The following is a 12,170-nucleotide window of genomic DNA, read 5'->3' as shown; positions in this document are numbered from 1 at the left end:
TACATCCATTTCTTGAAGACTCTAACTTTAGAAGAATAAACTTAGGTCAGCTCTACAACTGCATAAAACATTTAAGATGGGTCTATTGCATTCTTCCTCCCCCTCCCTGTACTGAGGCTGGCAGCTGTTTGATCCTATGGTGAGCTAGTTTAGTTCCCTAACCTATGCCAAACAAACAAAAACCTCCACCTTCAAAAACTCATAGACTGTCATCTGATGAATCACATCACCACAAAACCAGACAAGTATCAAAACCAGCAGAGGATTTCAGTGCAGCCCTGCCAACTTTGCACTTGGGAACTGTTCTGAAATTGAACCTGGAATGCAAGTAAGATATGGGACTCTTGTTATTCATAAATACATTACTTTATATATAGGACATAAAAAAGATCATTACCTGCAGATTGTTGAAATCTACTGTCATTACTTGACAGGGCTCTGTCAGAGGTACATAACCCCCAGGAATACGACTGAGCTTCTCGGTGGTGTAAGGTTCAACAGTTTCCTCTGAACCAGCAGAAGCGTATGTTGGACTAAAGAACTGCACTGAATTTGACAAGCACACACCAGCAACTTCTTGCGTTCCCACTCTGGGAGTAAAGGAAAAAAGGGAAGAAGTGAAACTTCAAATAATTTGACAAAAAAAACCCAAAGGAAATTCTTCCCAGTGGGGCTAAGTATTTTTAAATGCATAGAGTGTAAGAATAGAAAAACTAAAAAATAGTAAAACAATTCTGTGGGGTTTTTATGTTCAGAGCAGCTCTAAAGCACAGAAAATGCACATCACTTTCAAGAATCAGAACTGAATGCTGTCACCAGAAACTGAGAAAAAGCCCAGTATGTCCTTTGTCAAAGGCCACAGACTTTTGCCCCCGTAAGTACAACTCACTGAGTCTTGACAGAGAACTGGAAAGAAGAATATACCCTGTGATAATAAGAACAAATGAAGTTTTTCTGCTGCTGCTGCACTAGACAGATAATGAAGGTGTTTCTTTCAGGTGAACAGAAGAGTCAGAACAAAGATAGATATGCAATAGGAAAATGCATTTTTGGAGTCCCTTTGACCTAAAACTTTCATTTTGCATTTATATATTTATCAAGAACAATCTATGCAGAATAAGGCATTTTTCATAGTTACATAGCTGCAAAGAAAGTCTCAGTGTTGATTTCTTGGTGGAAAAGGCTTTGACAACTCAGAACACACATATCCTCTCTTGTAAGACAGAAGATCAATCAGGTTTCTAGAAACAACCTTGTATGAAAAGCTTCAAAGAAGAAAGAATGCTATAACTGCTTTAAAACAATTACTTACATACACTGTCCACCTCTTAGGTTTGAGGACTTAAGATATATTCTCATTTTCAAAGTACAAGCCAGGAAGTTACATGAGAGGAGTCTTGCACAAGCTACACTTTAGATTATTCTAAAAAAGTACATTTGTCTGTGAAGGACTTACTGCTTCCCATTTAAGTGACAGCTATCAAGCGAATCTACATTCTTAGTGAGATCTAGCACTCAGAAGTTCAAATGACAACCAGTTAAATTTCTATTTCTAGAACTATTTTTAATTCTGAATCACTTTCTCAGGAACCTCCCCTCCCTGCAAAAGTTCTCCCTACAATTAAGACTAGACAGGCTGTCTGATAATATTCTCATCAGACACAGTCATCTCCTTAAAGCTCCCAATCGCAGAATTGAGTAAGTTGCCTTTTGTCATAACCTGGATTCTTAGGCAAATATACTTTGACCATTAAGAATAGCTAAGACAAAAATTAAAATCAGACTCCATCTTTGGAGCAGATTCCCTAGCAATAAAAGCATATGTGACATATAGAAAGCACAAAGTAGTAAGTACTTCACAATAAATACTAAAAAATACAGCAACATTATCAACATTTACAATCTTCTCACCTGCTCGGTGAAGTAACTTAGATATTTTAACAACAAGGATGAGAATGTATTCTCCTTCATTTGAAATTGAATCCATGTATTATTTTAAAAGAAATATTACAACTAAAACAGAACAGCTGCTGTATGAGGCCTGTATTGTGGAAGATGTCAGCAGATTATTATATTATCATGAACCCTTCTGGCTTCAGTACATAGGCACACAAGTACAGTCACTTTATTGCTTCTCTTTCTGGGGCCTAATCGACTAAAAGTTAAACATTAAAAATACCTGAAACCAGTAATTCTTACAGTGACTTAAATTAATAAGTTAACCAATATTCTGGCATATCTTATTCAAAATGACTAAACGTAGATGCACTCATGTAGCAGACCTATGTTCTCCTAGAATATTGTTTTACTGCTACACATGACTCTTGAAAGATATCTAGTTCAAACTTGAAAAACAGCATGTAGTATACTCTGGTATCTTAAAAGTTTTGTGAAAGTCTAAATTTATCCTCAGTAGAACTCAAGTCTTCTCACAAGTTGTGTTTACTTCCAGAAGAACAAATTAACTGACATGTTCACCTGGATGTGAAACAACCACTTCAAAGAGACAGCAATGGCTTCAAGAGAAAATTAAAACTAGCCATAAAAAACCCAACACAGTTACATTAACACCAAAGCAGAGTTCGGCCCTATAGCCATTCTAGGGAACACAAATGATGGGTACAAGTAGCACCAGCTATAGTAAAGAAACATTACAACTATCACCAAAACATCAAGTAATAAAGCTACAATAAGGGGTAAACCAGCACAAAACTTTGTAAAGTTGGCTTAAGTGCACCAAAAGTAGAATTATATGAAAAGTGGTACAATTTATCTAGAATTTCACTATATCCTAGGAAAAAAAAAAACTAAAAACAATCAGAGCACAAGAAATGCAGCATAACTTAAAATTGCTAAAACAAAGGGACAGAATACAAAGCAGAAGATCAGACACAGATAGATGACCGTGATATGCAACATTATCAACAATTGGAGTGAAAGGAGAGTCCCTCCCTCAGCAAGATGAATCAGTGTTTGATGATAGATTAAACACAGTTTTAAATGTACTTCAGAAAAAAACCTCAGGTATTCATAGATTTCTGGGCTCTACATCTACTTATAACCACTCAAAAAAAAATTAAATAATGAGGAAGAGCTCAAAGAAAAGTTGTATTAATTGTACAAGACAGAAACTGTACTAGACGATATAAAAAGCATGCGAAAAAGAGGTATTTTCACACTGCTATTTCATTAGGCGTTCAACTCAAAAAAACCCATCCAAATCCAGAAGTTCTGCTGTAGATCATGTAAACACTTCAGGAAGAGTAGAGACATGCACATCAGAATAATTCAGAGAGATCTGGATAGTTTAAATCTGACAATAGGCAAGTGTTTTACATAAAGCTTCATAGCACTTGTTAAAATAGACTTAAGACAGGTATTCTTACTGGAGCAAAAAGGATCTCAAACTATAAATGTGGGAAATTTTAAAGTGACATTTTTCTTCTTCTTACAGCATATAATTAATTTGTGGCAATTGTTTCAGCCCTGCTAGCCACCTGACCTTAAGCTATACCATTAGAATGGATTGTTAATTCAACAATCCAAAGTTACAGTACATTAACTTTCATTCTGTACAAATTTTGTAAGGAACAGTCAATGCCATGTTTCAAGGCAAAAGCCTATCTTCTAATTGATGAATAATTAACTTTGCCTAAAAGAAAGTTCTTCTACGACCATCTGCTATAGGAACTTCTGTCTCTTTCTGGGCATTGTCCAGGTCTACTGCATTAGAAAAATCACTGATGCTGCCTGGCTATTTTTATCCAGTACACTGAAGCTCCTGTAAAAGTGTTTTCTTTAGTCTGCAACAAGATTAATCCCAAACAAAATACATCAAATCCAAACCTCTCAGAGACTGCCTCCATACAGTGACGCTGTTCTAGAAGATTAGAATAAAAATGAATAAAGTAATTGATACACAGTCAGAACTGGTCTCAGCAAAGAAACCCTACTGCATGCTAGTTCAGAACTAGGCAATGCCAGGTGGGGTTATTAACACTTAGACTTTACAAAATCCTGTCCTCATCTTCTGAAATGGTTAGATCCAGCAGCGAGGTATGAAGCAGATTATAAAGACGGTAAAATGAGGATAAGGGCCAAATATTAATCCAAGAATCTCCAATATAGAAATTGAGAAGTAATTTTACTCTTAAGGAATTAAATTTCTTTAGTATGTGTTAAAGGCACGTATTTCAGCATAACTGAAACCCAAGAGTTTCTGATGAAGTGATCCAGAAAGTCTGAACCATGGCGGGGGGGGGGGGGGAAAGAGCCTGGAAAAGGGGTGGGGAGGGTGGTAGCAGAAATTTGCTTAGTGAAACAGATATGAAACTGATAATCAGCCATTCAAAAAAATAAAGAGAACAGTAAATGAAAAATCCTCAATACAAAACCACCGGTCTCTCTTCCCAAATAACAAATATGGGTTCAAACTGTCCTCGAGTTTAAACATACCTGTGATGTCTACGTATTTCTTTGCATTCCACTGCCATTCCAAATATTGTAGCACTTGCGGGAATAACTCTGCCATAGTCTCCAGTACTGACATCTTGAATTTTAGGCTGTGAAAACATGAATAACAACATGCAATAAGACAGAGACCTATTTCTACTATTACTGCAAGCCTAGGTTACATATTAATGAACCATTCAAGGTTACAGTCAAAACATCGTAAGTTCTTAGGGACTAGTAAAGTTTCTGGTGTTTGTCATTCCAGTTGACCATTAAAGGAGTTTCGTAAATACTGTATTTCAATATATCCACACATCAGCTTTACTTTTCAGTCTACTACTTCCTCTATGTAATTCGAGAAGTGTTTTTTAATTTGTATTGCATTAGAATATACTGAAACATTTGAGGACCTTTCCTCTATGCATCATTCCTATACTTAACGCTAGAGGTCATCAGTTTCAGTTCAATACAATACAAAAGCTTTCAGCTAGGTAAAATTTTTTTTAAATTAGTTGGAATCAAGGCAACATCAAAATAAAAAGAGAAGTCCTTCTATTTCATAAGGCCTAAGAGAGGTTAACCCGTATAAGACTCCTTGTCATATTACTTTGCTTAATGTATGCTAGCTAAAATGCAAAATACATAAAGTAAAATCCAAGACTCAGTGGAATTGTTCAGTCTTCCAAAAAAGTTCAAAGTTAGCAAAAATAAATTAAGAGCATAAGCATATGGCATATTTACCACATTATACTCGACTGTTCCCGAGGTTATGATGAGAAATAATTCTACCATAAGTCAACATTTTCTGCTTACACTGACACAACTTTCTGCTACTAGTCGGTATCTCAAGTAATTCAACTTGCAGGAAAATAGTGCCTTTAAAACACACAAAACCCCCTTTGGTGTTAGTTACAAAGTGGGGGGGGGGGGGAGAGGAGGGAAGAGAAGAAAGAAAAAAAAAAGGAATGAACAGTGATCAAGAGTGAACCATCTCTGTACAATAGAAGATTACATCAGGGAAACATGCATTGAAAGTATCTGTCTACTCAGAACATGAGCTCGCAGAATTACAATGTATGCAGCTGCCTCACTGCCTTTTGCCAAAAATCAAATTCATAGAACAAACCCAGATCGCTCATTTTTAAAATATAAATAGGTATGAAGTATTTACAAGATTTTACGAGACCGTTGCTCCTCATTCACATATGTCTGTGTATGTGTGCACATGCGCATGCACACACATACATATATGCATGAATATATATCAAACAAAACAGGAATCCCATTTATATGTATGTACCCACATCACCTACTTTTGGTTGTAAAAGTAGATGTTCCCAAGCATGTATCAAGCTCTCCACAATTCCTTCTCCAAATAAACCAGCATCAACTGTTTCTGTGACAACCAAGGAAACTCTAGATAAGAAAAAGAGCATCATGACATATAATGTATAACACACATTCCTGTTAACAAGCATTCTTTTAAAGAAAAAAAACCCCACCATACCAATGTGAGCTCAGAGCAAAACTTTTACCAGTGTTCTGAAGTTTCAATACAGATGGGCAATTTAATTCTTCCAACAAACAATGTGTTTTGAATTGTTGTTAGAAGTTATTCAAGATGCAGACAGAAGAGAATAAATAATAAGCAAGAGTTTACCATAAAGCTTCTTGTTCAGTGTTTATAAATAAATTGTAGGGGAAGAATCTAGCCAAAATAGGAAGATGTTTCAGCCTGGGCACACAGCCAGTGATACTGCAGAATATGTATTTTGTCTGAATCTTGTGCAAGATGCATCCATGCATGTGTGTTAAAAAGGAATTTAAAAACCCCCAAACTAGAAATCAAAACAAAATAAGATTCCTGTGCAGACTAACGGGCCCTAAAACACTAAATCCTTTGGATTTAAACCAAAAAACATACGGCATAAGACATTTCCAGAACAGTAACCATTTATTCCTGACAGGTGACATCCAGTAACTCATCATATACACTAAGAGGACACATATGATCAGTTACTATAGCTCAGATGACACAATTAGACAAGGCTTGACTGGCATGCTAAAAACCATGGGAGCTTCATCATTTTAGACTATGAGCCTGTACCATCACTAGACACTTTATTAAATGTTAGTAATTAAAAGTAAAATAGATTATTTCCTTCCCACAGTTAATCTGCATCCCTAGTAGTGGTGAGATGAAGTGATCAACCAGTCCTTCGCATATACCAAGACAAACAAAAATCCCCACAGATTTCTACCTGCTAAAAATTTACAGATCCTCCTGAAGAACCCCTGCTGAATGGGACAGTGAACAAGGAGAAGCCAGGTAGCATAAAAAGCCTAGATCATGTACACTGAAAAATAAGCTACTTAATTTTCCAAAGCACATGGATCTCTGCTATACAGACAGGTAGGCAGATGTATATATGGAAAAAAAAAAAAGCTTGATACAAACACAAAAACCTATTCTCACAGGACAAACTGCAACACCCTTCCACTGAATTTTACTCCCAGTATCTAAAGCCACACTCACAGCCCTATGGATCCTTCCCATGGCAAGGTGCTGACATTCACAGCCAGAGCCAGCCCAGTCACCACCAGCCTTCCAGATGCAAACCACCAGGAACCCATGCACATCATGTGGCACCTTCTTGCCTCCAAACACAGTAGCACACTCCTTAGGGGACAGAGGGGAGGGGAGGTTTTCCCTCATTCCCTGATCAGAAGAGGCAGACAATCTGCAATTTCTGATCTCTCTTGACAAATACAGAAATTGACGTGGAGTTGCAGGGGTGTAATATGTCCCAGAAACAGTCTTTCTTTGCAGGCCTTATTACACACCTCCATCCTATTCATGGGCTACAGAAGTAAGCCACAAGCTGTTAAGTGTAAAAGTGTGCTAAAATTACTTTTATGATGTAGTAATCTATTTTCTCTTTTCCTATTGCTGCAATATAATTGCATATGCCCCAAAGCTCCCACCACAGAAGAATTAAACTCCTCAATTTATGACATTGTTGATCTACCATAGACATTAGTATGAACTAAAGAACAGGTTGTCATTTCTGCACTACTCTATAAAAACATAGAACATACATACCTTATGGGTAATATCATAGGCAAAGTTACTTCCTGTTTAGATCACAGGGTATTTTCAATTTTCTTGAAATTAAGAGCAAATTAAAAATAGTATCACAACAGAGCACAACAACGTACCTTTCAGGTATGTGCTTTGGAATTTCTATATCAAGTGACTTCAAATGCAGAAGTTTGATCTCTCTTTCCATATTATTTGCAGCTACCACATCACAGGCAAGTTCATACATGGTTTTCGATAATTCACAGGCATAGACAAAAGATGCTCCTGCCTTTTTTGCAAACATACTGAAAAACAAGAATCAGGGTTTTTCCCCTCCAGTTTAAATCATTTTAGGTAAAGCATGACAGAATACTGAGTCTTCTTAAGTTCCATTTCTGCATCTGCTTCACATCTCTAAGAAAACAGTTCAAGTCTAAAAATCGAGTGAATTAGTATCTCTTGTGTGAACACTGATATTGCACAAATTGATATCCTCTTGATATGCTAGCACCAAAAAAAAAACCCAAAACCCAAAACCCCAAAATATACAGGTAGCATAAGGATACTCCCCCAGCTATGCTAAACCCACTCTTTATACTAGGCTCAATATTCAAAGACAGGACATGTGACGTTATAACTCTAACAGCAACATGAGTAATTCAATTTATACAGCAGTTATTGGCAAAAAAGCATCTGCAACAAAAAATAAAAAAAAAAATTCAAAAAATACTACTAGGCACTGACCTCCAGACTGACTGACTTCTGAAAGCTTTGTTTCCTTTCTTAAGTTTTGTATCAAAGGCATGACAGTAAATTACTTTTTTCACTAGCAACCAAATTTTAATAAAAAAATATTTGTTATCGAACAAGTTCATGTTAAATATTCGCTTATGACACACCTCAAAATTCCTGTTCCTGTTCCAATATCAAGGACAGACTTGCACCCTGAGCGGACAGCATTCTCAATAGCCTTTAGGTAAGTAAGGTTCCTCTTGGTATCATTGAGCATGATGAAGTGCCAGCGTTCCACAAGCCAGTTTGCAACGCGGTAAAAATTCTCCTTTGCATCAGCAAAGTCTGGGTTAAGCTTCACTGCTTTATGAAAATATCCAGCTGCTTCATCTCTAAAGCCCATTCTAATAGTAAAAATGACAAATAAATAGAAAGCATGCATTCAGTGGCCAAGTACATGTAAACATCTGTGTGTCTGTAAAGAGGTCTTACATCAATGAAAAGACAATGGAAATATTTTGCATTAGAAAGATTATCTTTAGAAACACTGATATTACCTTATGAAAAAAAAAAAAGAAAAAGATTTACAGCTCTAGATCAAATCAGTTTAAAATGCAAAGCTGGTCCAAAAATACCACCGTGTGCACCCGTCTTCATCCACTACTACATCTTTTGACAAACTAGAACAGGTTTTACAAGAACTTGCTGCAACAATATGACAGCAGCAACTCTGCAATCCAGTCTCACAGATTTTCAAGTCAAGAGAATGCTACAAACCCCCAAACCGCTTTACCATATTTAACTGGAATATATTGTAAAACAAGCGAATTTTGAGTTGCCAGCACTTGCGTTAAGTGGCAATTTTGAAACTAAATTGTGAACTTGAAGCAAATTTTTATGATACCTGTAACATATTATCAAATCAGTCAGCACCGAAAAAGCCCAAAATCCATGAAATGCAAGAAACATGTACATTTTAATGCAATGCTGGGAGAATTGTTCCTTAAAACAAAGTAATCACAAAACCCAAACCTAATTAAAACTATCTGGATCCACGACCTATGATTTCAATCTTAAAATTCCAGCCTCAGAAGACCTGAGAACTCTAAGCAACAGCAAAGCATCAAGTTTTGCACTGTTTGGAAAAAGTAGGAAAAGAATGCTTTACACTAATATATAAAAGCATAAGCTCAAACCATTTAAGAGCAGCCCTACACAGTACAGTATACACGACCAGCTTCTTCACTTCAAAGGTCTGTTATATGTGACCTCAAGAAGGACCAGAATTAAAAGACAGTAGTTCTTAGGGATCTAACAGGAAAGAAAGAACAAACTTCAAAAATTGTAGGTTAACCACAACAATAGTTAACACAGTGACTCTGAACAATTTTGGTCTCTCTTTTGTTTAGTGATTCCTTAATAAATTGTTAGAAAATGTTTGAATGCAGTGCTTTTAAGTTTTTACTTTAGTAAAAGTGCTTTTACTTTTTTTTTCTTTTGCTGTGACTATCAACATTTATTTTAGCATTGGCTACTGTATTTTAAGCTGATAAACATGTGAAGTTCAACTGTACACACTATACAGCATTAAAACATATGCTTGCATTTACTTTTAAGCACATTTTATGTGCTCTGCTGAGTTGGGCCTTGTTTGTTAACATACGATAATAAATGTGAACCTTACAAAAACTGAAGATACATTACTACAAACCTGAAAAGATGTTCTCCCATACTATTACATATCACTTCATCATTCGGATACAGTTCAAGTGCTTGTTCATAACAGTTAAACAGATCTTGAATCCGTGCCAGAGAATCTAGCTCTTCTGCCCATTTAAAGAGAGTAAACTGAAATGTTTCCTGGAAAATAAAACATATACCACTGAGTTGCTGGTAGTTAAGTAGGGAACTGAGCCCTGAAAAGATCTAGAGGTATCCTGACATGCACCTGAACACCTTCATTGCCCTAAGCAGCAGCATACAATTGTTTGCTGTCATCCCAAGTTAGTTGGCTCACTTGAAGAAGCAGAAATAAGCTCTCAGATATCCACAGAGTATCATCACCCAGCAGTGTATACTAAGAGTCTGCGTGTATATTAATGCATGCTGTATTACAAGCCAATACTAACAAGGCCCTATTTTTATTAGACTTAGTTGACACACACAGACTAAAAGAAAAGTGTATCAATTCCCTTCCCATAGGGATACACAGCTTATTAAACAAGTTACTGGCTGTCTCCATTATTACTGTTCTCTGCTTTTATTTTGAAGACTGAATAGGAAAATCAGTTACACACAACAAATCTCAAGCACAAAACATGTCACAAAGCCTCGAAATACAGTGAATAAAATTGTTTCAAGCAATTCAAGGAGCACTTACTTTGACACTACTTTTTAACTCAGGAGCTAGATTTAGTACCAGGAGATAGTGAGCATAGGCAGTTCCAAAATCCTGGTCCTCCAGGCAATGCTGAGCACTCTGCAAAGACCTGGAAACCAACTCCCGCCTGCCAGCTTCCTGACCACCTCTATGGTTACAATGAAATTTAGCGTTGGAGTTAGGCATTCTGAAGGACGTAAATACTCACTCCTCCTATAACAAAAACAAACAAACAAACAATTTGTGTATACTGTAGGCCAGAAAGGTTGCACACAAAGCTGACAGATCAAACAACACTTTAATTTTCACAGGCATTAGTAAAGACATCCTCCCTCCCCCCAAATCCTAAGCATTCGAAAACATGCTCATCTCTATGCCACTGATAATTGCATCAACTTTAAAATGAGTATTCACCATTCAAAAGTCAAGCACGCATCATGTTTATGTTAGACCAGGTCCTGGAAACAGGTTACACTTCTTCGCTTTTTAAAATTAATTTTTGCAATAGATGTTTTAGCACGTCTCTGACCAAATAGTTTTGCACAGTGGAAGTTCATGCATTCATAAGTTTCATAATCAACCACAAAATCTGCAGGTTAAAACTTTTCCACTTCAACAACAGTATCTTCATAAAGCAAAGAATCCCAGAAAAATAGCTAATGAGCTCACGGTTTATTTTACACAAGGCAACACGACTATTTTTCCCCTTAAGAAAACACGAAAGAGTTAACAGAATCAATATACACATTTTCATAACTGCTTTGGTTACCACTTTAACTTTTAATGCTTACTTACCTAAGAGGGCCTAATACTGCCTTCAGGATTTTCAGATGTATCCTAAAGCTGAAGAAAGTGAACCTTACATGGAGAGGGACTGCAAGAAACAGCACCATCACAACTAGGGATTTTTTTTTTTGTCTTTTTTTAAAACAAACAAACAAACAAAAAACCAAACAGCGGCCACGTCTCAGGCAAGCGCCAGTAAATTACACAGGGGCATGCAAAACCAGGGACGGCCGTGCAAACTCGCCTGCCGTACAGGTTTGTGGACCCGGGGGCAGAGAGGACGAGGGGGCCGGCTCCGACCGGCGGGGAGCGCGGCGCCGCCGGGAAGCCTCCCAGGCCGCACTACCTCCAGACACTGCCCCACCGACGGGGCGAGCCCCAGGGAGGCTGCCCCGGCGCAAGGAAAGCAGCGGGGTGGGGTAGGGTAGGGTAGGGTGGGGTGGGGTGGGTGGGGGGCTTCCCCTGCGGCCGGGCCAAGGCGCCGGGCCCTCCCGCGGCCATCACCTGCTCGGCACGGAACGGGGCTCCCGGACAGCCGACTCTCACGCTGCTGGCCGCCGCCATCTTAGTGCCGGGCAGAAGCCATCGCGCATGCGCAGAGCGGCAGGCGCGGACCCGGGCGGGAGGGCGCTGCCGCGGATGCCTTCCCGCGCTGTTGGCGGTCGGCCCCTGAGGGGGCGGCCCGCAGCCCGGCCGCCTCCCCTCCGGCCTCGGGGGTGCCCCGAGGCGGGGGCGGTT

The 12,170-nt window shown here is 38.3% G+C and overlaps 1 protein-coding gene across 4 annotated transcripts in view; it reads right to left on the bottom strand.

Moving 5' to 3' along the window:
* Positions 1-12,170, bottom strand: part of PRMT9 (protein arginine methyltransferase 9) — a 24,186-nt gene extending 12,016 nt beyond the window's left edge. Inside the window, exons 1-9 of one of the 4 annotated variants that reach the window (XM_030007253.2) lie at positions 11,937-12,170; positions 11,442-11,520; positions 10,647-10,859; positions 9,978-10,126; positions 8,434-8,670; positions 7,672-7,839; positions 5,766-5,868; positions 4,456-4,562; positions 398-590 (exon numbers count right to left, since the gene is read on the bottom strand). In XM_030007253.2, the coding sequence (XP_029863113.1) occupies positions 398-590; positions 4,456-4,562; positions 5,766-5,868; positions 7,672-7,839; positions 8,434-8,670; positions 9,978-10,126; positions 10,647-10,832 (1,143 nt within the window). In that variant the 5' untranslated portion in view covers positions 10,833-10,859; positions 11,442-11,520; positions 11,937-12,170. Of the gene's footprint in view, positions 1-397; positions 591-4,455; positions 4,563-5,765; positions 5,869-7,671; positions 7,840-8,433; positions 8,671-9,977; positions 10,127-10,646; positions 10,860-11,437; positions 11,521-11,936 lie in introns of all 4 variants that reach the window. The other 3 variants (XM_030007259.2, XM_030007250.2, XM_030007267.2) reach the window with 3 other exon arrangements.

The sequence above is a fragment of the Aquila chrysaetos genome, chromosome 1 (assembly GCF_900496995.4).
Source record: "Aquila chrysaetos chrysaetos chromosome 1, bAquChr1.4, whole genome shotgun sequence".
Classification (NCBI taxonomy): domain Eukaryota; kingdom Metazoa; phylum Chordata; class Aves; order Accipitriformes; family Accipitridae; genus Aquila; species Aquila chrysaetos.
The sequence above is the reverse complement of the archived record's forward strand: the minus strand, read 5'-3'. Positions and strand labels throughout refer to the sequence as shown.